Source organism: Bidens hawaiensis, unplaced genomic scaffold (assembly GCF_021521415.1).
Source record: "Bidens hawaiensis isolate Kalapana, Puna unplaced genomic scaffold, B.hawaiensis_p1.1 tig00038627_1, whole genome shotgun sequence".
In the NCBI taxonomy this organism is placed as follows: domain Eukaryota; kingdom Viridiplantae; phylum Streptophyta; class Magnoliopsida; order Asterales; family Asteraceae; genus Bidens; species Bidens hawaiensis.
In genome coordinates, this window is record NW_027496793.1 from 132,378 (window position 1) to 159,404 (window position 27,027).

The 27,027-nt window shown below is 38.1% G+C and overlaps 2 protein-coding genes across 2 annotated transcripts; both read right to left on the reverse strand.

The window, feature by feature from the left end:
• Positions 1-18,489: 18,489 nt before the first annotated feature.
• LOC143590536 (vacuole membrane protein KMS1-like) lies at positions 18,490-22,192 on the reverse strand. Its single transcript, XM_077070989.1, has 7 exons — positions 21,929-22,192; positions 21,021-21,099; positions 20,569-20,868; positions 20,341-20,495; positions 19,639-19,755; positions 19,373-19,552; positions 18,490-19,086 (listed from the first exon to the last, which is right to left on the reverse strand). The coding sequence occupies exons 1-7, from the start codon at positions 22,190-22,192 to the stop codon at positions 18,907-18,909; spliced, it is 1,275 nt and encodes a 424-aa protein (XP_076927104.1). The 3' UTR covers positions 18,490-18,906.
• A 2,275-nt stretch (positions 22,193-24,467) lies between these two features.
• LOC143590533 (prefoldin subunit 5-like) lies at positions 24,468-26,665 on the reverse strand. Its single transcript, XM_077070987.1, has 4 exons — positions 26,447-26,665; positions 26,268-26,371; positions 25,176-25,253; positions 24,468-24,700 (listed from the first exon to the last, which is right to left on the reverse strand). Exons 1-4 carry the CDS (start codon positions 26,634-26,636, stop codon positions 24,617-24,619), a joined length of 456 nt encoding a protein of 151 aa, XP_076927102.1. The 5' UTR covers positions 26,637-26,665; the 3' UTR covers positions 24,468-24,616.
• Positions 26,666-27,027: the final 362 nt, after the last annotated feature.

Genomic DNA, 27,027 nt, shown 5'->3' on the forward strand with positions numbered 1-27,027 from the left:
CTGTTACCATTGGCCCAACAGTCACTGATCCTACGCGCACCTTACTCAAACGCTTACTACAGAAAAACGCTGACATCTTCGCGTGGACACCAGCTGACATGACTGGTGTACCTCGAAGTAAGGCAGAGCATAAGCTCAAGTGTGACTCGGCTTTTACGCCAATCATACAAAAGCGCAGAGTAACGGGGGCGGAACAAGCTAACGCGTGTAGAACCCAAGTCAAGGAACTCCTTGACGCGGGCATCGTACGCGTTAGCAGATATCAAACATGGGTTGCAAATCCCGTCATGGTACCGAAATCTAACAAACAATAGCGCATGTGCATAGATTTCAAAGGCTTAAACAAAGCATGCCCCAAAGATTGTTACCCGTTACCCGAAATTGACCTTAAGGTAGATTCGTTAGCACCGTTTCACCTTAAATGCTTCCTTGATGCGTATAAGGGGTACCATCAAATCCACATGGCCGTTGACGATCAGGACAAAACCGCATTTCGGACGCCTGATGGCACATTTTGTTATCAAATGATGCCATTCGGACTTAAGAATGCCGGGTCCACATACCAACGCCTGATGGACAAAGAGTTTCATGCCCAAATTGGGAGGAACTTGGAAGTCTACATGGATGACTTGGTCATCAAAAGCCCTGAGCCAGAAGCGATGTTGAAAGACATCGAAGAAACTTTCAACACGCTCAGAAAGATAAACATGAAGCTCAATCCGAGCAAGTGTTCCTTTGGGATGGAAGAATGGAAGTTCTTAGGAGTCATTGTTACTAAAGATGGCTTCAGAGCGAACCCTGAAAAGGTCGAAGCCATTATCAAAATGGAATCACCTACTACCATCAAGCAAGCTCAGACACTGAATGGACGACTCGCACTTAACCGCTTTTTGGCAAACCATGCGGATAGGTCGTTCCCATTCGTGTCAACATTGAGAAACTGTTTAAAGAAAACGCACTTCCGCTGGACACCAGAAGCGGAAGCAGCTTTTCAGGAAATTCGGTCACGCTTGATCGAACTCCCAATACTCACAGCACCAGAAGCGGGGGAGGAATTAATCCTATACCTTTCCGCCACAGATAGAGCAACCGGGGCAGTCCTGCTAGTAGAGCGAAAAGGCATCCAGATGCCAATCTACTATGTTAGCCGTGTCCTAACAGACGTAGAAACCCGGTACTCTACCCTGGAAAAATTAGTCTTAGCACTTGTACAGGCTTCACGCAGGCTAAGACGATATTTCCAAGGTCACCCAATCACCATTCTCACCAACTTCAAACTTGCAAACGTTCTAGGCAAACCCGAATTGTCATGACGCCTAGCCAAATGGGCAATAGAATTGGGAGAATACGCGATAAAGTACAAGCCAAGACCAGCCATAAAAGGCCAGGTCTTGGCCGACTTTATTGCAGAAGTCCCCGCTTCGCGGGAGAAAGAGTGCCAGGAGGAGGCTCAACCCTCTCTAGCACAGGACATCGATAATTTTAGATAATATGGTATTCAATCTTCTTTCTAACAAGTTAGTGATAATTTTTGGCTTTTCCCTTGTTATAAAATTATATGGAATTCAACTTGACTTCTAACTATTATTAATGAATTGATCATCTTTATACATTGAATTCAAAGTATCTAGGAATTCTTTCACTAGCTTATGTTAAGAAATGTTATATAACCCTAAGTATTTAATCGATAATTGAAAAAAAAAAGTTATTTTAAAAGACGGAAGTTTTATCTCCGTAGTAATGTTAGAACTTCTTAAGTTTCCTCTACAGACTTCTTAAGTATTCTTCAGTAGGCTTTATGACTAACTCAAAATTTGTAACATCCAGCCCTTCGTACTACCAATGTTGTTTGTTTTATCGACAAGGAACTTAGAAATTTGTTTTTGGTTGCCTAAGTGGAAACTTTCCAAAATATCACCAATCTTGGTACTGTTATCACGCGCGTATACTTAATTATGGAGTTCTCATTTCATCAACAGCCATTAAACCCAAAACGTGTTACCGCTATTAGAAGTACCACATTTTTTATGAACCAAATAGACGTGATATTTTTCTTGGAGAGGGACACTAGAAGTAGGAAGGATGACAAACTAGGTATTGGATCTTCTTCGAGACATCAACTTTAGTATTCTTTCCAAATGGTGCTAGCGTTATAAATTAGAGCTGGAAAATCCGTGGAGAAAAGATATCAATGGATTACACTACAATGCTCATGGCCTAAATCCTATTCCGTGCAAGGCTATTTTATTCGGGTTTTGGAACAACATTACTAAAATTGATGGTATTCTAGGAGGTAAAAACGTTGCTTTATTTTCCTTGTTAAAAGTTGTTGTGGGCTATGGTAGTAGTGTCTTGTTTCGGCTTGATGATTGAGATAAAGATACTCCACTATGCTTAAATACACATCTCTTTTCTGGTTGGAAAAAATAATTGGTGCTTAGTTTAGGAGAAGTTTTTCAACGGATCAATTTTAACAAAGTGGAATCGGTCATGTGCACGACTGCTACTTAAGTTGTGGAGCTCCAAGACCTGCGAGATTGTTCCCCCTTATTTTTTTTTGGTTCTTTTTGTCTTCAACTAATGATTCTTGGAAATGTTTGAGGCGATGGAAGCAGGTTGTTCTCTACAAAATTTATCTGTTCTTTTTGTTGTAAGTGGGCACTGGATAACTCAACTTTTTTTATAAAGTGGAATCGGTGAGTGTTTGTTTGAGGGCGAAAATGAGTAGAATATCTACTTGATGTGCGTCTACAAATGAATTTTATCATTTATCAATAACCCGAGATGGTGTCATTTTGTAATGATGTTTCAGAATCCGTCAAGTACACATTGATTTCTTGATATGTTACGACTCTCTTTTGGCAGTTAGTTGCTAGTGCAACATCCCTTTAGTTTATGTTTTCTGTTTACGAAATCTATTAGAGCTTCATGATAATCCGAGCATAAAAAGGTAAGAAAAATAGAAATTTGATGGGTTTAAATTGAGGGGCTTGGTGTCATTTTAGTTTTTAACTTCTTGTCCTGTTTGCAATTGGGTATGGTCTATGGTCTAGCAGTCTAGCACATTGATGGTCTAAAGATTTCCATTCTTAATAAATTGGCCGTTCAAAACAGACATTAATTAACCTATATTTTTATTTTTGTCTTTTTCTTTGAATTAAAAAAAATAAAAAGAAAAAGAAAAGAGAATGTGAGGGGTGGAGTAATAATAATCATGAATATTTAGTGGCCCATTTTCATGAAGGTGGGTCACACTTCCGGATGTGGGGCCCATGTTTTTGTTTATAAGATGTGATATCACATGGTAGCATCAAAGTTAGGACATTTAGTGAGACTTTTCTTTTTCTTTAAAAAGGATTTTGGGTCTCAATTCTACGCCACGACTACATTTCGGATAATATTTTGATAGAAAGATTTTACAACTATTTAAATAAAATCCACAACTTTAAATTTTGGTTATGATGGTGACACTTGTTGCTATGATTTCAAACCTAATTTAATTGTAGTTTCTGCTAATTAATGGGTTTTGTTATGGCCCATGTATGATTTTTTCAAATATTTAAATAGTTTTCTAAAACTACGTATAAAACAAAAAGGTTTATTATGAAATGGAGGGAGTATCATGAATAACCACGCCAGACTCGGTCTTTTGAGAGACTATAGTTGTTAAAAAATTGTATACATAATTTTGATTTAAACAAAAACCTATAAGAAAACTTTCGTAAAGAGTATTAACATACGAAACCAAACGTCATGGATTTAATTCTCGAAAGTGGTATTTTATTATAGAAAAAAACTTCTTTTTGTTTGCTTGTATTATATAGACCATTTTAGTAACTTGTTTATTATTTATTTAGTTTGCTTTGATCCGTATTTGGCTTTAGAAATGCAACCAAATTGGTAAATTGTCAAATTATTAATGACATGATAAAAACCTTATTTGGGGAGAGAGATGGGGGGGGGGGGGTGTTACGCGTCTCCAGCCCCGAAATTAAGGAATTCTCGGATACGGTCATATAATAAATAATAGAAATTAAATGAATAACCTTTGGACAATGTAACAGAAAAGGGGGGAAATTGTGGGCAATTTATGAAGTGAAAAAGACATAAGAGCTATAATTTGAATCACATATTAATACATACATCAACGAATACACAAATGCATGTTTACAAATGGATACAAAGTGTGTACGTTATTTATAAATTGTCATCATAGAAGTAAATAAATTGGTGTGTATATATTACATGGGATAAGATATTTATTATTAAAACAATAACTCAAAACCAAAAGGATACTAATTTTTGTCACAAGACACCAAAACTACTTTAGATATTTATACATAACAAGGATACTAACTACTTTATTATATATTTATTTATATATATTTTTTAACAGCAAACCCAATTTAAACCCCTATGCTTGAACCTAGAGGTGTGCAAAACCGGTTTTAAATCCAAACCGAACCGGTTTGGTCAACGACTGGTCAAAACCGGTTGGACTCAAACCGGTTCGGTTTATAAACTGGTTTAGAAGCAAAATAGGCCGGCCTGGTCACACCGGTTCGGTTTATAAACCGGTTTAACCGGTTTTAAACCGGTTCGGTTTTAAAACCGGTTTGATAGATTTGAAGGGGAACCGGTCCTGAAACTGACGGTTTGGGTTGGTTTGGAAACCGGTTTGGGTGAAACCGGTTTTAAACCCAAACCGGTTCGGTTCGGTTTGCCTAAAACCGGTCCCAAACCGGTTTTTTTGTACACCTCTACTTGAACATTTGAAAATTGAAACTCAAGGTTTTAAACCATTTGTATCCAAAGCCCAATACAACATCGTCAAACAAATTGCTAATAGGCTTAGTAAACTGCCAGAACCCATCATGATCGGTATGGGCTTGTGTGGCCCAGAGTTTGTTTGGTAGGATTGAGCAAACAACTGAATGCCAAATGATTAGGTAATATACTGTAATAAAAATGCAAAAGTTTTCAATCACAAGTATAACACTAGAATTATCAAAATGTATTTCAAACACAAAATTCAATCATCATGCACTTAGATAGGACTCTTCGGAAAATCGACAACGTGTCGCGTGCACATTTAAAATATTATGCGAGAATGTATGCTCGCACGCAAGTGTTGAGATTTGTGGAAAAGGTGTCAAAATCTTCACTAGTGATCCATATGCTTGTAACTTAAAAACTAAAAGCGCATACATAGGATGTATAGAACCACATCATGTGAAGCATTCTTTCAACAAGTTAATGAAAGAAGACGTAGACGAAAGAACCAAAATAGATTCTCCACATGTATCCATTAGAAACAAGCTAGAAGATTTACTTAGTGCTAGCAACACCAAAAAAAAAAAGAAGAAAGAATAGCTTAATGTTACTAGTATGTACTGTAAGGCCCCGAACCCGGTAGCCCTACTTTAGCGTCGGATTTACTCATAAACACAGTTCTTACAAATCAGAGTTCATTAAAACTTTCATGAAACGTTACAGCAATCCAAAACTTGCCTTAATTAAACATTCTTGTCTTTCAAAATAAACGTCAATTACATTAAAACATCTTGAGTCTTCAGATGCCAGTCTCCTATTCGCCCACCATGTGCCTGCTCAAGCTAGCTGTCTCATTCTACTCACCTGCGTGCATACTAAAAGTCAGCTACGCTGAGTGAGTTCTAGTTAATCGGACGCCATACAATACATACACATACATACATATCCGAAGATACATATCCATACTTAACCAGTTACCCTTCTGTTCTTCATACATACTTACTACCATACATACATACATATCTACAATCACTAACCTCAGTCTACCGAGAGTACGTTCACAGTCCGCCGTCTATACCTGTACTCAAGGTCGTGAACACGTAAAGGTCCGCAGTCCTTACCTATGTTCACCATTCATGGTACGTGCAAGGTCCGCGGTCCTTCCCTATACCATCCTCCATCCACAACACGTACAAGGTCCACAGTCCATCCCTATGTTGCAACCTAATTCATAGCACGTACGACGTCCGCAGTCCTCCCCTATGCTACCACAGCACGTATAAGGTCCACAGTCCTTTCCTATGCTGATGCCTATCTATAATACGTATAAGGTCCGCAGTCCTTAACTACGTTGTCGTCTATTATCTGTAACACGTATAAGGCCCACCGTCCCTATCTACGTGTACATCTATCATCTACATTACGTATAAGGCCCGCAGTCCTTAACTACGCCATCACCAGCCGAGTCTATGTCCGACAGAAGCTAGAGGGATTTGCCATCCTAACTTACTATGTCGAACGTAGAACTCACATACCATTTGTGTATCTGTATACACATACTTCACATATACAATAATTACATTATAGCATAAGAACACTCTAGGCGTTCTTTACATCATTCATTTAACAACCATACCCCTTGTCGATACGTGCAATATCCGAAGATCGTTCACGCCCCGACAAGTATTCATTTGTAATGTTCATACATCTTCGATATATAATATTCGTACCTTTATTTTTAACCTGACAGTACGCGCAATATCCGAAGATCGTTCGTGTACCGACAAGCAATCATTCATATCCATCACATATATAACATATGGCATACACTTATCACTTATGATAAATGTATTAACAACACATCGAGTATGCACACAGCCCCGAAAACATAACAAGGAAATGGGGCTAGAAACTCACCTGAACTCTGCTTCTTCCTCCGATAGTTGTAAATCCCTTCTTTAACTGAGCTCGGCTGACTGTATAAGTTACACGTATCAATACTCGCCTGATCTAATCTGGTGGCCTAGTATTAGCTTACTTTTACTTATCGTTTTTAATCTATTTTCTAATCGAACTTGACTTTAGGCGAAGTTAAACCTTAGGCGAACTTGGCTTTAGGCGAAGTTGTCATCATGCGAACTTAGCTTTAGGCGAAGTTGTCATCAGGCGAACTTAGCTTTAGGCGAAGTTGTCATCAGGCGAACTTAGCTTTAGGCGAAGTTGTCATCAGGCGAACTTAGCTTTAGGCGAAGTTGTCATCAGGCGAACTTAGCTTTGCAGGCGAAGTTCATCAGGCGAACTTAGCTTGCAGGCGAAGTTGTCGGCTGCAGCTACTGTTCGTCCTTAATCGTCTTCGTTTCTTAACCAAATAACTCGATTTAGGTATCCACGGAATCGTCTGACCAGCGCCTACAAACCTCAACCATCAAATCGACCTAACATCGATGTTTAAAGGGTGCGATTTAGGCATATAGGTTACGGGTTCTTTTATCAATCGATTAACCCATCAAATCGTAACCATTTTCAGTAAGTTTAGCTTTGTTGGATTCGTTTTTACCACACAAACACAGATCTATCATTTCTATACTAATCCAAACCTAAACGACAAGTTCTCGATATAAACGTACCGTAAATGAGTCGAACTACGAACACGAGCTGGTCTTTTTGCTTTGGTTCGTCACGACGATCTAGCACCAACGAGCTCGGGTCCTCGCCTTTGGATCTTGGTTCGGGTTTTGTGTGTTTTGGAGTGTCTAGAGATTAGGATGGATAAATGGATGGATTGGAAAGGATTGGGGTTTAAGGGGGTATTTATATGTAACACCCCGACCGATGGCGGATTATACATCGGGGCGCCACGTATTGTTTCATTACTCGTGACACTATTTGGGTGTCAATATTTAATAAATACATTTTCATTGCGCACGCACGCGAACACAAATCGTAAAGTAACATAAATCATATCATAACTCAAAATATTCAAATAACATAATTTGTCTTGTTACATTTTTATCTAGGTCCAAAGAAAAAGAAAACATCCTACGTGTCCTTGAGATTCCCAAAAGCAGCTACAGCAAACCTGAACATGTGTTAAAATAAAACGTCAACACTTGCGTGTCGGTGAGAAATCAAGTTTAATAGATATAAATAGATAATAACAAACACTGCGCGCAACATGTACTTAACTGGGGTTTAACATAGGGTGTAATCAGATTGTGATCAAGCCTAAATAGATCATAGCTCATAGTTCAATCCGTGCTCCCAATCGAGCACAAAAACAAATAATCATACGTGCATGTGTAAACAAAACAAGAAAACCGTAAACGATAGGTCTCCCGTGTTCATCTAATGGATCCATGAAAACTTCGGAATAGGCCGAACAAAGCGGTTAATGATTCACACATACAAATAAACAGCCAAGTAAACGTCCATAACACATGGGGTTTTGCGCACATAAATTTCATAAACAAGTTTAAGACTCAAGTTGTACGAACACATGAACATCCCAAAACGTTAAAAATAAAAGGGGATTAAGTACGAGATTACTCACTTGTAAACGGCGCGTTGAAAGATAATGTAAGAATCCAATTTTTAAACAAGCACAAGTTAACCTATAAATAAGAGGTTATTGGTTTAACGATTGGTTTTTATGTCTTGAATATATGCAGTAAGTATCGATTTTTGTTAGTTAAACAATTTAAAACAAAATATATATATTTATATTTACCGAGATTCTGGGCAGAACAGAAGAGAAGACGGAGGCAAAGAGAGGAGTGGAGTTGCTGAGGAACTACGGCAGAGAGCAAAGGGAGAGAGATTTGGGGAGTGTTTAAGTGTAGTGTGTGTAGTGTTAATAAACAAGAAAATAGCTTTATTTATAGAAAAACCCAAGGGAACACAATCCCTTGAAAAGGGGAAAAGATCTTATCAAATCAAGCAAAAGATATTAAAAAGCACAAGAAAACAAAAGCAAAAGATATCAAAAGATATGCCGGCAGCTGCAGGGGATGGGGAAAAGCTGACAGGTTACAGATCAAAGCATGAGAGGTGTCAGATAAAGCACTGTTCAAGACATGCAAAAGAAGATTTCAAAAGATTATGTCAGTCACTTTTTCTGTCAACCAATAGGATTGGTGCGCATGCTGCGCCGAAAGTGGCTTTTCGGACAGATGTCGGAACTGACCTACAGTGCTCATACAAAAGATATGATATTTCAAAAGCATACCGGCTGCTAAAACTGAAGAAAAGACTTAAGGTCTAGCGCGAGAAGACTCGAGCGCGCGCGAGGGCGAAGGCAGACAGAGAACAATCCTTAGCGCCGCGGGAAGAACTACAATCCTTAGCGCGCCGCGGGAAGAACTATAATCCTTAGCGCGCCGCGGGAAGAACTATAATCCTTAGCGCGCCGCCGGAAGAACTACCATTCTTAGCGCGTCGCGGGAAGAACTACAATTCTTAGCGCGCCGCGGGAAGAACTACCATTCTTAGCGCGCTGCGGGAACAGTTCGCCTCGCGTATCGCAGGAACAGTTGGTCTTCGCGCAGGCTTCCTTGTAAGAAGTCTGGCGCGTGGAGCTGCGCAGACATCCTTAGGCGGGAAGAACCAAAGGACAAGCAAAGGGGTTAAGAGAAAAAGGGGTTTCAAGGCATAAGGGTTAAGCAGAGGGGCGGGACGGCGACAAGAGAGGAAAAGGGACGGGACGGCGACAAGAGAGGAAAAGGGAGGCGGGACAGCGACAAGAGAGGAAAAGGGGCGGGACGGCGGAGAGAAGGAAGAAATTATTATTATTAGTAAGTAATATAAATATATATATATATATATATATATATATATATATATATATATTTATTTAAATGTTAAATTTACAAAGATTAATAATCAAATTTTAAATCATAAAAAGAATCGGATTCGAAAACGGGTACCTGGGTCGGGTCGGATTGGGCAGTTGTCACAGTCTCCCCTACTTTAAGAAATTTCGTCCCGAAATTTATCTCGAAGTAGGTTGCGCAGAGAAAAGGTGCGGGTACTTGATCTTCAACTGATCTTCCCTTTCCCAAGTGAACTCGGCTCCGCGCTTGGACTGCCAACGAACTTTGACAATAGGGATGTGACTGCGCTTGGTTTGCTTTACCTCGCGATCCATAATCTCAACAGGCTTCTCAACGAAATGCATAGACTCATCAACTTGAACTTCATCAAGTGGTATGTGGAGGTTCTCGTCAGCTAAACATTTCTTGAGATTGGATACATGGAAAGTTGGATGCACATTGCTGAGCGCGGGCGGCAGGTCCAGTTTGTAGGCAACTTTTCCCACCCTCGCAAGAATCTTGAACGGACCAACATAACGAGGTGCAAGCTTACCTTTCTTCCCAAAGCGGACAACACCCTTCCAGGGCGACACTTTGAGGAGAACAAGATCGCCAACTAGAAATTCGAGAGGCTTCCGCCTGCGATCTGCGTAACTCTTCTGTCGGCTTCTGGCAGTCAGCAGATGATCACGGATCTTGGCGATTTTATCGGTTGTCTCTTGAACTAGTTCGGGTCCTGTGATTTGAACTTCACCCACTTCGTTCCAACAAATCGGTGAGCGGCACTTTCGACCGTAAAGTGCTTCAAATGGGGCCATACCGATGCTGGAATGATAGCTGTTATTATAAGAGAACTCGATCAGAGGTAGGTGTGAATCCCAATTACCTCCAAAATCAAGAACACAAGATCGAAGCATATCCTCAAGGGTTTGGATGGTTCGCTCAGACTGTCCGTCAGTCTGAGGATGATATGCAGTACTTAAGTCCAAACGAGTTCCTAACGCAGATTGGAGGGATTTCCAAAAGCGAGATATAAAACGGCCATCGCGATCGGATATGATGCTCAAGGGAGTACCATGACGGCAGACAATTTCTTTGACATAAAGATGCGCAAGTTGTTCAACACGGTAGGTTTCACGAATGGGCAGAAAGTGGGCAGACTTGGTCAATCGATCCACTATTACCCAAATGCTATCATGTTTGCTTGCGGTCAAGGGTAACTTGGTGATAAAGTCCATTGCTATACTTTCCCATTTCCACGTAGGAATTTCAGGTTGTTCGAGCAAACCAGATGGGCGTTGATGTTCAGCTTTTACCTTAGAACAAGTTAGGCATTTAGCTACGAACACAGCAATATCCTTTTTCATACCAGGCCACCAATAAGAAAGGCGCAAATCTTTGTACATTTTGTCAGCACCAGGATGAACTGAATACCGAGTTTTGTGCGCTTCACTCAGTATGACAGAGCGAAGATCCTCATCATTGGGGATCCAGATGCGATTGAGATAACAGAGAATTCCATTCAGGTTAGGGACTAGATGCGCTTCTGCACCACACGCTAACTCGGCGCGTAGGTTGCCTTTGCTGATCGATGCGCGCTGCGCGTCGCGAATGCGCGATTCAAGATCGTTTTGGATCGGGGCGAAATGAAGCTGAGTGCGCGGCAAGATACAGTTGAGTTGACTGGGTTTGCGGCTGAGGGCATCGGCTACCACATTAGCCTTTCCAGGGTGATATCGGATCTCACAATCGTAATCGCTGATGAGTTCGTTCCATCGGCGTTGTTTCATGTTAAGTTCCTTTTGATCAAAAATGTGCTGAAGGCTTTTATGGTCTGTGTAAATGATGCACTTAGTCCCATAGAGGTAGTGTCTCCAGATTTTTAAGGCAAATACAACTGCACCAAGTTCGAGGTCGTGAGTCGTATAATTCTTTTCATGAATTTTGAGTTGCCTAGACGCGTAAGCGATAACCTTGCCTCGTTGCATAAGTACACAACCGAGACCTTGGTTGGAGGCATCACAATAAACGACAAAGTCGTCAGTACCCTCAGGTAACGCTAGAACAGGAGCTTCGCACAACAATTGCTTGAGCGTTTGAAAGGCTTCTTCTTGCTTCGAGCCCCAAATATACGGTTTGCCTTTGTGCGTTAATGCTGTTAAAGGCAAGGCGATTTTTGAGAAGTTCGAAATGAATCGCCGGTAGTAACCAGCTAAGCCCAAAAAGGAACGGATTTCGGTAGGAGTGGTCGGTGAAATCCAGTTCTTGATTGCTTCAATTTTGGATGGGTCGACATGAATACCCATCTTGTTTACAACATGACCAAGAAACTGTACTTCGTCAGACCAAAACTCACACTTGGAGAGTTTGGCATAGAGTTGTTCGGTTCGAAGCTTTTGCAACACCAACATAAGATGTTGTTCATGCTCGGCCTTGGTTTTGGAATATACCAGAACGTCATCGATAAACACGATCACGAATTGGTCCAAGAAAGGCCTACACACCCGGTTCATTAGATCCATGAAAACAGCGGGTGCGTTGGTTAAACCGAAGGGCATGACCAAGAATTCAAAATGACCGTAGCGGGTTCGAAAGGCAGTCTTGGGAATATCCTCGTCGCGGATACGCAACTGGTGATAGCCAGAACGAAGATCGGTTTTGGAGAAACAAGAGGCACCTTGGAGTTGGTCAAAGAGGTCGTCAATACGCGGTAATGGATACCGGTTCTTAATGGTGAGCTTGTTCAGCTCGCGGTAATCGATACACATGCGAAACGAACCGTCTTTCTTTTTAACGAACAAAACCAGAGCACCCCAAGGCGAAGAGCTAGGGCGAATGAATCCTTTATTGGTCAATTCTTGAAGTTGACTTGCTAATTATTGCATTTCAGCGGGTGCAAGTCGATAAGGAGATTTGGCTACAGGGGATGCACCAGGGACAAGATCAACACGAAACTCGACTTCCCGAGCGGGAGGTAAACCAGAAAGATCATCGGGAAAGACTTCAGGAAAGTCACGCACGATGGGAATTTCAGAAAGTTTCTTCTTTCCTTCATCGGGTTTGACCACATGAGCTAAGAACGCGACACATTTCTTCCGCAAAAGTCTTCGGGCTTCAGAGCATGACATAAGTTTAAGACCGTTAGGTGGTTTCTCGCCGTAGATATGAAGATCTTGACCATTTTCCCGAGGAATGCGAATCAACTTCTTGGCGCAGATTACTTCGGCGCGATTTTGCGAGAGCCAGTCCATTCCAATAATCACATCAAAACTTCCAAGAGGCATGGGAATGAGGTCGATTAGAAAATCATGTTCATTAAGGTTGAGCGTGCAATCTTTGATCACGGAGTTTATTAAAATAGTTTCACCATTAGCCAATTCAACTGAAAAGTTTTCGTTTAAGTTTACTCGCGGTCGCGCAAGTTTTTGTTCAAATGCGCGAGAAATAAAACTTCTATCGGCGCCAGTATCAAAAAGTATAGATGCATAATGTCCGTTAAGTAAAAATGTACCATTAACCACGTCATTATTCGCTTGCGCTTGGTGCGCGGTTATATTAAAAGCTCGTCCGCGCGTCACTTGGTTTGAAATTTGGTTAACCGGATTAGCTTGCGTAATTTGTACTTGCAGTCTCGGACACGCGTTCCGGAAATGACTGGGGTCACCGCAGTTATAGCACGACCTGGGTCGTGGATTAGGGTATGTTGGTTGTGGGTTTAGCGGGTAAGTTGGTGGTGTTTGCTCGATTGGGTTGGCGGGAAGGACTCTACAGTTCTCAGCAGTGTGACCAGTACGGCCACATCGGTTACATTGTCGACACGGGACTTGAGTTGGATGGTGAAGTCTACAGGTTGGGCAAAAGGGTTGGTTTCCTGTGTAAGGTTTCTTAGTTGACGGGGCAGGGAGTGCGGGATTGGTTAAGGCATAGTTATGGACTACAGGGGGTGTTGGGTAGGTTGACAGTGGGTTAGGAGCGTATACTGGAGGTTGGTAGGCGGGTTGCTGGACAACGAGCGGGTTGGTAAGCGCGTAGGCTTGATGATTGGGTTTGCGCCTACGCTTGAGGTTGTTACGGTTTGAGGGTTCTGGCTTGGTTTCTGTTGGTTCTGGGACAGTCTTGGTGAGTTTGGTCTTCTCGGCTCCCCGCAGGAACAGGGTTCCTGCCCTGACATGGTTGTCGCTGAGCACAGCGGCCAACTCGATGGCGTCAGAGAGGGTTGCTGGGTTCCTGGCCCATACAGAATCTTGAATTTCCATGGGGAGACCCCCAAGAAATTTCTCGATGGCTCGGCGGGAAGGGGTAACTAGGTGCGGGACAAGCAAACTTAGTTCGTGGAAGCGCGTAGCGTACTCGCGCGCTTCGCCACTGTACTGCTTCAAGTTCCAAAATTCCTCCTCAAGGCGCTTTATTTCGTTGGGAGGGCAGAATTCTCTAGTCAAAAGTTCCTTGAATTCCTCCCAAAGCATGCTAGAAGCAGCCTCTGCACCACGCGCGTGAGCTACTCCGTTCCACCAAGTAAGCGCCCTTGATTCTAGGACACTTGAGGCGTATAAGGTTCGTCGGTCTGGAGGGCATTGGGTATGGAGGAATGTGTTCTCAATTTTCTCGAGCCATTGGAGCATTACGGTGGCTCCTTCAAGCCCTGTGAATTTCGGAGGGTTACCCGCATTAAAGGACTTAATATTGTACCCGGAGGGGTTGGTATTATTTTGATTTAAGGCTTGGGCTATTGCGGCGGCCATTTCCTGGGAACGTTGCTGCCTACGTCTGCGCGCGGCCTCTCTCCTCTGATAACGAGCTGATAGCGGAGGCATTCTATAAAAGTTTTAATTTTTGTTAATATCTTGGTATGGGAAATCGTTTTAGCGCAAAGTATAACATTGTAAAGCTTGTTTCGCGGAGTTGAATGCTATCAAATTTTGAAGTAAAATATGAATTTAAATGCAAACTTAATACAGGTAATGAATTCGAATTGAAAATCGACAATTCATGCATCACCATGACTTTCCGAATTCTCAATTTAAAATATCGAGTAAATGAATATTGGAGATTGACAATTCATGTATCACCATGACTTTTCAAATCTTCAATTTAAAACATAAAGTTAATGGGTATTGGAGATTGACAATTCATGTATCACCATGACTTTTCAAATCTTCAATTTAAAACATAAAGTTAATGGGGATTGAAAATCAACTATTCATGTATCACCATGACTTTTCGGATTTTCAATGCTAAATCCCAACAACAAACGAATATGTAAGTAAAGAAATAAATTGAAATTTAACAATAAAAGTCGAAAGATCGCGGATAAAACACGAAGTCATGTGCTGCGTATGCGCAAGCATATTTTATAAATATCGAGTAATTAACAATTAGCGCGCAAACATGAGATATTTCTCATGCGCGAGAAGGGACTCTTAGGTATTCTAGGTCGTTACGTCTAACCACCTATCCTAAAGTCACGGAGCTCTGATACCAATCTGTAACACCCCGACCGATGGCGGATTATACATCGGGGCGCCACGTATTGTTTCATTACTCGTGACACTATTTGGGTGTCAATATTTAATAAATACATTTTCATTGCGCACGCGCGCGAACACAAATCGTAAAGTAACATAAATCATATCATAACTCAAAATATTCAAATAACATAATTTGTCTTGTTACATTTTTATCTAGGTCCAAAGAAAAAGAAAACATCCTACGTGTCCTTGAGATTCCCAAAAGCAGCTACAGCAAACCTGAACATGTGTTAAAATAAAACGTCAACACTTGCGTGTCGGTGAGAAATCAAGTTTAATAGATATAAATAGATAATAACAAACACTGCGCGCAACATGTGCTTAACTGGGGTTTAACATAGGGTGTAATCAGATTGTGATCAAGCCTAAATAGATCATAGCTCATAGTTCAATCCGTGCTCCCAATCGAGCACAAAAACAAATAATCATACGTGCATGTGTAAACAAAACAAGAAAACCGTAAACGATAGGTCTCCCGTGTTCATCTAATGGATCCATGAAAACTTCGGAATAGGCCGAACAAAGCGGTTAATGATTCACACATACAAATAAACAGCCAAGTAAACGTCCATAACACATGGGGTTTTGCGCACATAAATTTCATAAACAAGTTTAAGACTCAAGTTGTACGAACACATGAACATCCCAAAACGTTAAAAATAAAAGGGGATTAAGTACGAGATTACTCACTTGTAAACGGCGCGTTGAAAGATAATGCAAGAATCCAATTTTTAAACAAGCACAAGTTAACCTATAAATAAGAGATTATTGGTTTAACGATTGGTTTTTATGTCTTGAATATATGCAGTAAGTATCGATTTTTGTTAGTTAAACAATTTAAAACAAAATATATATTTATATTTACCGAGATTCTGGGCAGAACAGAAGAGAAGACGGAGGCAAAGAGAGGAGTGGAGTTGCTGAGGAACTACGGCAGAGAGCAAAGGGAGAGAGATTTGGGGAGTGTTTAAGTGTAGTGTGTGTAGTGTTAATAAACAAGAAAATAGCTTTATTTATAGGAAAACCCAAGGGAACACAATCCCTTAAAAAGGGGAAAAGATCTTATCAAATCAAGCAAAAGATATTAAAAAGCACAAGAAAACAAAAGCAAAAGATATCAAAAGATATGCCGGCAGCTGCAGGGGATGGGGAAAAGCTGACAGGTTACAGATCAAAGCATGGGAGGTGTCAGATAAAGCACTGTTCAAGACATGCAAAAGAAGATTTCAAAAGATTATGTCAGTCACTTTTTCTGTCAACCAATAGGATTGGTGCGCATGCTGCGCCGAAAGTGGCTTTTCGGACAGATGTCGGAACTGACCTACAGTGCTCATACAAAAGATAAGATATTTCAAAAGCATACCGGCTGACTAAAACTGAAGAAAAGACTTAAGGTCTAGCGCGAGAAGACTCGAGCGCGCGCGAGGGCGAAGGCAGACAGAGAACAATCCTTAGCGCGCCGCGGGAAGAACTACAATCCTTAGCGCGCCGCGGGAAGAACTACAATCCTTAGCGCGCCGCGGGAAGAACTACAATCCTTAGCGCGCCGCGGGAAGAACTATAATCCTTAGCGCGCCGCGGGAAGAACTACAATTCTTAGCGCGCCGCGGGAAGAACTACCATTCTTAGCGCGCTGCGGGAACAGTTCGCCTCGCGTATCGCAGGAACAGTTGGTCTTCCCGCAGGCTTCCTTGTAAGGAGTCTGGCGCGTGGAGCTGCGCAGACATCCTTAGGCGGGAAGAACCAAAGGACAAGCAAAGGGGTTAAGAGAAAAAGGGGTTTCAAGGCTTAAGGGTTAAGCAGAGGGGCGGGACGGCGACAAGAGAGGAAAAGGGACGGGACAGCGACAAGAGAGGAAAAGGGAGGCGGGACAGCGACAAGAGAGGAAAAGGGGCGGGACGGCGGAGAGAAGGAAGAAATTATTATTATTAGTAAGTAATATAAAAATATATATATATATATATATATATATATTTATTTATTTATTTAAATGTTAAATTTACAAAGATTAATAATCAAATTTTAAATCATAAAAAGAATCGGATTCGAAAACGGGTACCTGGGTCGGGTCGGATTGGGCAGTTGTCACATTATACTCCCTTAAGCCCATGGACTGAAGGCCCATATTTCCTTTTGGTCCATATCTAATCCCATCTAATTATCCTACTAAGTCTTCATATTTTGCTATTATTATTACCGTTCCACTAACTCGTTTGTTTCACCTGACAAAATAATATAATAAATATTACTTTAGAAATTTCGGGATGTTACATGTACACTCAAAAACCAAGAACCCTTTATTGCACTATAGATTTTGTGCATTTTTTGAGTATAACAGAACCAAACCTTTTTGTTATTCCTTTTTGACAAACTCACAAATATTTAGTAGGTTTGGCACTTCTTGTAATTTTTATGGCCAAACAAGAAAACAAAATCCAATAGCTAATGGGATTTTCACTTGACACTTATTGTCTTATCAGTTGCCAATGTTGAACTATTTTCTAATCACCAAATGAGAATTCAAAACCAATTTCTTTTGAAGACAAAAGTGAACCAATGAAGTGACAATGGCAACCCATGCTTGTTTTGTGTACCCCTCAAAAGGGTCCCTTAAAAAATTGTTTTCAATTTTGTTTGGTTGATTTTGGTCACTCCAAAGATCCTTGGCTAATTTTTGTCACTCACCTCTACCCCACACCCCTAAATTTTATATTTTTATATGATGTATGGCCTGTTTATAAATATTTGTAAAAATGATCATATAGATATTTAAATTTATTAATTTAATTTATATAAGGAACTTGGTATTTAAAAATCCAAATTATTAAAAAAAAGGTAGTTATTATTTATTTATTAGACAAATTATTAACCATCGGTCAATATTAATTCCTACCAACAATATAACTAGCGACAATCTTAGCTTTCAATTTTGTCACCCACAACAATCCCATTCTAGCGTGTCGTTAACTTCAATAATTTTTTTGACACGTGTGTTTGTAGAACAATGAAAACCCCGTAATGTGTAATTTATTATTGATCAACTATATATAAGAGTACAATTGAGATAAATACAAGGAAACCAAATCAAATACAATATCCTAACTATGGTAACACTATATTACTAAAACTCTAATAATATATTCTATAATATTCTCTAATAGTGTGATGTGGATAAATACTGTACAAAATTAAAATATATAAGAAATAAGTTAAATGTTAAATGATTATTAAATTCAGGGAATAAAACACAAGGAAGTCATGGGGAGCCGTTTTGAGCCGAAAGTCATATAAATTGATAATATTTTGAAAGCATACTTACTTTTTCAAAACAACCTGTATTAACCTGAAATCATGTTATTTTAAAAACCCGCTCCGACCTGACTTAGTTGCCAGGCATAATATAAATTTATTCATTTTCCCGCATGCTGCTGTACATGTTAGACTTCTTACCGATAAAACACAAACCAAAAATGTTAACATTAAGATCATCAAACAAATAATGTTGATATGGAACTACAATTAACCATATCAAAAGACGACGAAAAAACTAACCAAAATGCGAAAAAGAAACGAAACACTAACACTAAGCTTATATATACATGGATCCCCTTTGAAGGTCCAGAAACTGAAGGCCTGCTACAATTAAAAGACGTACGTTTAGTCGTTTAGACACTTAGAAACCCCCACAACAATATGTATATGCACGCTTGTGCGCGCACACTTACTTTTGACTAGTTATATTATGAAAGAGAAATAATGAAGATCAACTGCTATTGTTTTTAAAGTTTCCACAACACTTAATTCGTATGATCGTTTGGTTTCCGCAGTTTCTTTTTCATAAGAGATATTTCTGTTTCCTGCTCATTCTTGAGGTAACTCTGCGCAGTTGAAGTTACAATCGTCGAAAAAAAATTCAACAGCATCAGCCATATGACCGAGTTCCAAACCGAAGCAAATGAAAATTTCCATGATTCCACCTGACAAGCATGAAAATTAAATAAAATACAACTTATTAAATAAAATACATGTTTTGTAATTTATGAATATTATACATATGTTTTGTAAGTTCTGAAATGTATTTAAATTTAATGAGTTCTTATCATACTAATAACGATTATAATAAAATATGGAAATCAATTAACCAACAAAACAAATTATAACAAATCTAATAAAAAAAATAACATCTTTTTATTTGTGATACATGTTAAGTGAGTATGTTTTGTAAACAAGCAAGTAACATCATAAACTAAAAAAACATGTTACCTTGATTTTTGATGACTGTGTAGGCGGGCCTGCCATATATTTATTTTTTACCATATGCAATTTAGCTATGATTCCCGGTAGGACAGAAGCAACACCGGGAATGAAACTAAGTGTCCATATTAACTCACTTTCAATCCAGTTAAGAAGTTGATTGTTGCATACTGAGATCACAAATACAGTCTGCAAAAACATGTTAAAAGTGGTTAGTCATAGCTTGGTCAAACTTGAGGTCAAAATGACTCGTATAAGGTTTAATATTAGAAAACCTGTATGTGAGCTTTGATGATCGCTTTCCCGATAACTGTTGCGAAAAAGAACTCCCAGAATGGAATCCCGAATTGGCCACACATTATTCCAGCAAGGTCAAATAGAGGATTAGGTACCTACAGATTGGTTCATTTAATTAATGAAGTTCAAACTAAATGATATAACTTTTACATAAAGTAGTTAGTCAACAAAAGAAGCTAACAGAGGAACTAAATCAGGGTTTGGTTCCATAATCCTTAATTATCTCCGTCGATTTGAAATATAAGATTTTTCTTTCTTTTCTTTTTCCAATTTTCATAAAAGATATAGTTAAGTTATTCTAGCTCTAATAGTTTGTAATATAATACTTAATAAAATTCTAAATACACAGTTTTGTTCAGTTTTTTTGTCCGCATTTTGATACAAACGTTATCAAACATAAAGTATTCTTCGGTCTCGTAATATAAAAAGAATACTATGTTGAGTACAACTATGTGTTTCAAAGTTTATATCGAAATGTAGAAAAAAGCTGAATAAAGATGTGTATTTAGATTTATATTAAATATTGCTAATTATTAGAGAAAAACTAAGTTATATATTAAATAAATTTTCAAAAAAGGAAGAAAAAGACCATTAGTACAATGTTTTTTTTTCCTCTTTTATAAAATGTACCATAGTTACATTTTAAAGTTAGAGAGAAAATGACTGAATTTGAAACTAACCGAAGCAAGCAGTAGAATCGTGAAGAAATTCAAATACTGCGCATGCGAAAGAAACCATCGCTTCAACTTATTCATATTTGAAGAAACACCATTATTATCTCCTGTAGAACTATTAAGTTCTTCAAGTTCATCCGCTTTACCACCAGAAAGACTTGCTGCACAATAACATATACATGTTTGTAACACATACATATCCAACAATACACGATTATTTAACTTCTAACAAACCTGCTCTTGAAATAAAATATGGCGGGAGCTCGCCGATTGCAGTTCCCAAGCCCCAAAGAATAGACTCCATCTGAACTTGTGAGATAATGCTACTAAGCGAGACTTGAGGACCGTGTGGAGGTGAAAATAAAGGGGGGCCAAACTCTGTACAATTCTTGTTAAGCCACGTAGGACTTCGGTTTAATGATATTGTATCGTATGGTGCACTTTTGATATCAACTCGACCGCATTGCATTACTTTCATTGTGAAGAAAGCAATGTGTGGGCCGAGATACAGGACGAAGGTGTGCAGGCCCGACCCTGAGAATAAGTATATTATAAGAAATGTGGAATAACTTCGTTTTGAAATAATCGTAGTTTGTTAGAAAATGAATAAAGTGCAAAAAGGGAGATTAAGCTTGATATTTATGTATTTTTTTAAGGTGTTGTGGTGGTTAAGTAGCGATGCTTACCGAGACCGATAGAAGATGCAACGCCAAGAGCCATCCACCACAGTCCAAATCTTAGATATTCTACAAGCACTTCAACATGCTGCATATACAGATAAACCACATGCAACCATTCAAAATTAGCATAAAAATATAGGGATGTGAATTTCTGACATGAGGAAGAACTAACATGATTCTCATGGATTTAGTAAAGACGAGTTAGGGTCAGTTTTGGGTCAAACCCGTGAGACCATTTAGCTAAACGAGCTGTGTTCGTGTAACACGGTAGGTTTGCGGGTTGATCCTTTTAACCCCATTTATATTTAATATTTTTGTTTTGAAAATGTGTCATAAATTAATTAAATTGGACGGGTATTTTATGCCAAAATTTAAAAACTTAAATTGACATCAGAATTTAATAACTAAAATGTAATTCTTTTATATGCGTCTGTATATTTTGTTTTCAAAAATGTCATTTTACTGTACTAATATGCAAAGAGAGTAAAAATTAACAAAATGTAGGGTTAAACGACTCATGGTCGTGTCAATTTGCGAGTATTCGTGTCGTGTTCGAGTTCATATGTCTTACAAGATTTTCAGATTCGTGTCAGGTTGGGCCCACCAGCCGACGAACAAGACCCATTTACCTCCTCTACTAAAATGTTGACTAAACTGCTGCTAGAACGATATATATTAAATGTACAAACTTTTGTTGTCATCTTTACACTTAAACGCGTACCATAATAGACTTTTGCATCTTATTGTGCAAACAAATGAACTTTTGTTTCACATATTGACCTCTGCATTTTAAGCATAGACAAAATCTATATCTTTTCACTCTTGTAAGTGTAAAAAACTAATTCTTCAATAACAACTGTAAACTGTAATATTAAAATAAATGGGTCAACAACACAATATGAACTATGAAGTACCTTTGTATGAGGACTGTCATCAGTCACAAGCAATACTCCCACTGCCACGACCGCTATGACCGCCACTACCAAAAGCACAAGCAAGAAACCATGTGTGACAATATACACCGATGATCTATGTATGTGTTGAAGAATAGCCAAATTAAAAAACTTGAGTGTTTTTAACGGTTGTGATGTTAGTGTCAGTTTCTCCAATTCCCGTTTATGCTTCTCACGCAACTCTACAAAACATTGGCTATTGGTTAGCTCATGAAAATAGGCCATAAGTTGTTAAAGGAACAAATATCCATTTCATAAAGCAGAGCTAATAAAACAAAAAACTCACAATAGTTAATCCATTTAGTAGACAACAATCAGCAAGTGAGATGTTTAATATTTTCAAACAGTTATATAATCTTCTTCTTGATATGAAGTCTTTTTATGTTATTTATAGTTTGATGAATATAACTTGGAGGCATTTAATTCAATGCTACATAAAACAACTATTTGCAATTCTATTTACTTACAAAACAGTTATATAATCTTCTTTTTTGATGTATATTAACTCCCTACATCTTAAATTTGAAGGAATATAATAACTTGGAGGCATTTAATGTAATGCTACATAAAACAAATGTTATATTGTTTTATAGAGAATAATTGATAATGAGGTATATATCCAAATATCAACATAATATTCCAATATATAAATTAATGATACGGTTGTTGTGTATAACTGTATTCACAACAACCGTAATCCTCAATATCATGGATGATAACGACGATTGAAATGAAAACGAAGATGAGAAAAATTGTTGCCTGAAATAGACATAATGGCTGATCGTCTCTGGTTACATGCTAATGACATATATTAGAAGCAATCGGCATATTGTTTGATCAAATTCAAATGCATTAATCTTCCTGTAAATGTTGAACTTATGATCGATTGTATGAGGAAATGGAAGATGAATTTATAACCACTGCTTTTACGCTCTCCCTTCGCTTTTCTTGTTGCTATCATTTTTCTTTCTTTCTAACCATATTAATTCGCCTCTCTCTCTCTCTCTCTCTCTATATATATATATATATATTTCTTACAAATTATTATTATTATTATTATTATTATTATTATTATTATTATTATCATTAATATTTTAGTTTCTAGAAATGGTGGGTATCTAACTTTATGCTGACGATGGCGTTGATATCATAATTCATAACAGTAATACGTTAGGTGGTCATGTTATCACGCTACTTATCTTATCATTTTTATCAAACTTTATTATTATTATTATTATTATTCGAATATACTTTTATTCTCAATATGTCACTTACTATACTATATTCTGTTCACTTGATAGATAGACATTTGTTTTAGTTTTAGTATGAGTACGTACAAATACTTTGATGTAGAACACAAGATAACGTATGTGACGTGAGAGGAAGAAAATATAACCATAGAACAAAACCAATTCGGTCAGAACTAAACCCAAAAAACAAATTTGTAAAAACCCACAACAGTATTGACACTGGTACAATACATGACCAAAGTGACACGAACAATGTCTGTATTGGCTGGGTTGGTTACAATACCACCACTAATATCCGAAAAATAAAGCAGCAAACACCCAGAATAGTAATGACGTTTGCATAACTTACAATACAAAAAAAAAATATTTAAAACATTTATTCGGTCAGTAAGACCCGCGCGTTTCGGCAAAAAGTCAACGCGAATTCAACAATATCGGTTAGATTTGTTACACACCGAATGTAAATATAAAAAAATAAATTTGTGAACACCCAAATACAAAAGTAAATTAGCATGATAAAAAAAAAACAAAACCCACGAGTTGAGGCGACGAATCAATACAAATTCGCAAGTATCAGTTAGGTTCGTCAAGTTACCGAAGTATACAAAAATCGTCACCACTCAAATACAAAAAATTAACATATCAGAAAAAAAAATTTGTGAACACCCAAATACAAAAGTAAATTAGCATGATAAAAAAAACAAAACCCACGAGTTGAGGCGACGAATCAATACAAATTCGCAAGTATTAGTTAGGTTCGTCAAGTTACCGAAGTATACAAAAATCGTCACCACTCAAATACAAAAAATTAACATATCAGAAAAACCTCAAAAATAACATATTTAAATAAAATAAGAAAAGAAATATGATTTGATTACACAAAACTCTATCTAAGGTTCTTAACCATCATAAAATTTTAAAATTATATACTCATGTTATTCACAGTATATATAATATCAGATTTTGAAATAGCTAACAGGTTTGGGATTTTCTATTTAATCACATATCCAATTTCATGTCTTGTCTGTGTAATGTTGAAAAATTGTTTTCAACAACTGGAACAGTGGGAGCTGTTTGTACCCAGGAATCAAAGCCAATGCTGAAACCTGTTTGGAACCGACCTGGCCCGTAGGGTTGAAACCCTGTACGTTGAAACCGATTTGAACTCGGTCAAACCAGAACCGAACAGTTTAAACCCAATCCTTTACCCCACAAAAACTGGTTCCAACCTGACCTCTAGTTGATGGTAATAACTTAAAACATTATATATTGTGAATTTCATAGTAAAAAGTACAAAAAAAAACAGGTAATATTCATACCTGCAAGAACAATTTAAAATCGAATAAAAAGGCTAAAAGGCGTCAAAAACCATTACAAGATGCCATGATGCAGGCATCATCTATGATTGAGTGGCCAGCTGTTTCAATTTGGCTTGCAACACCAGTCCAGCTTCATCTGCTATGCTTTTCTTCTTGCTTGTCACCTGCGTAAATAATAATCACATTATTCCGGTTACCAATTCAAAGCTAGTTCACAAAATCAATTAAAATTTAGAATTATTAACACGCACACGCCCAACTTTTAGAAGAAACAGGTGAAGAGATTCTAATTTATTCTAGTCCAGCATAGTATAGAATCAATTTTAATCAAATATAGAATGTATAACTTGTAGTAAAAGGTTGATATGTAAAAACAAACGAAGAGATGAAGAAATTATGAATGGTTAGCATAGCATGATAAAAGGTAAATACGCAAAAGAAATGAGAAATGATGACTTGGTAAAATACTTATTCACCAATATAAAATCTATAACATTAAAAAGACTGATCTTGTGTTAAGTTGCATCAAGTTTATCAATGAATTTGCATAACACATATAGATATTCGATAGCACTTTGAAAGCAGTCCTTAAACAACAGCAAGCTACAATAACTCACGATTCATCGAAAGAAAACATACCTCTAAAAGTTGGTCATAGTTTGATTTCAGCAAGTTGATTTTACGTTCACAATAGTCCTTCCCTTCTTCCATTGTTTTCTGTAGACACACATACATAGATATTAAGATTTAAGAGAAGAGATGTTGCATTTTCCATTGATGTGAAAATCCCATATCAATTTTTATTCTGTCACAAAACATTACGTCTCAAAAATCCCGTCCACTTAGGCAAAGGATTTAGCAGCTGATCTGGCATATAACCAATGATAATCTTGTATATATTCATCTTCAAATTCAAATGCTTATTTGGTCATGATGTCATGTATTTCAGATTATCAGTTTCCGTTCTAATGTGTTTAAAACGGTAGCCGCTTTCTTCTTGCTTTGCTTTGTAAAAACAAATCCTAGCAATAAAATGAATGGTTTATTGTGCATTTTGCTTCTTTTTTTTTTGGAAAGACAGTATTTATAACAAAAAAAAAGTCCTAGCAAGTAGCCAGAACAGAAAACAGAACATTACAAATACAATAGAGGGTTCTTAAGCCACTCAATTCTAAAACTATTATATTTACGATTCCTACTACTATACCACAAGAACGAAAAAATGTATTTGCTTTTTAATTACATTTCAGCGTAATGTTCATTTGATTTGTTAACACCTCATCATTTCACAGTTATTGAAACCAATTAGCCTTAACATCCTAACTCACACTACAATTGACCATCTTTCCAAACAAAATATCAAAATTCACATTATCAATGACCTCGTAAGGCAAGGCAGTGCATTTACACTCTCTCTAACTTTCAGAATAAAGATAACAAAACACATTATAAAAGTGTCTAAAAAAATTATTAAAATTTGTCTATACGGCCCGTATATGGCTATACGAGGCACCAGAAACAATGACCGAGAATGTCCGACACAAACTGACACAACTCAGGTGCTATACGACCCATATGGCCCTATACAAGCTGTATAAGCAAAAAGTGGTGTGTAAGAATGGTGTATGAGGATACTAAGCCTTATTAATCCCTACAAGAAAATAGAATGTATTTCGATATTCATATACGCAATATGCAAACCCTAAATCAATTAAAAAAACACTTAATTACCTCAATGAAATAACCAGTACCAACATCCACAAGTACTTTCTCAGCATCATCTAGGGTTCCAGGTACATATAGTGAAGCCGTCAACGGCACCAGCATTTTCTTCCCTGTTTTAAAATCAAAAGTCAAATTAATAACTGAATTGAATTGAATGATACGATATTATTATTAATAATAAAGACCTGTAGGTCGGAGAGAGAGATCTTGGAGAGCTGCAGAAGCGAGATCGAGACGAGTATTGGCTGTACGGATGTTATTAAGGCTGTCTTGAAGGAGATTAACCTCTTGATCGCTTTGTTCTTTGATTGTTTTCAGCTGTTCGACACTCATCTTCTCCAGTTCTGCTATCATCATCCCCCTTGTTGTCGCCATTGTTACGTTGCTTGCTTGCTTCTCTAAACCCTCACATACAAACCCTCCACTTCTTAACACCAAAGACTTATTTTACCGGATGTCGTGGGTCAGAGTCTCGTTTAATCGATGGAACATTAATCCGACGGTTTTCTAATTTGGGTGCGCTCGATCAATAATGTTTTGTGTCGTAGTGAGAACGGTGATTCTGGGTGTCAGGGCATTTGATTTAAAAAAAAAAATACCTTTATATGAGGGTATTTATGTCTTTTAACGTTATAAGGTACCAGGGGCATAGGTACCGTCATTCAGTTTCATACTTTCATATGGGTTTTTGGCAACACCCCCCCAACCAATTCAATAAGGTGATTTGGTTTCATTTGTAGGCTAGTCTAACTTATTTGTCGAGAAT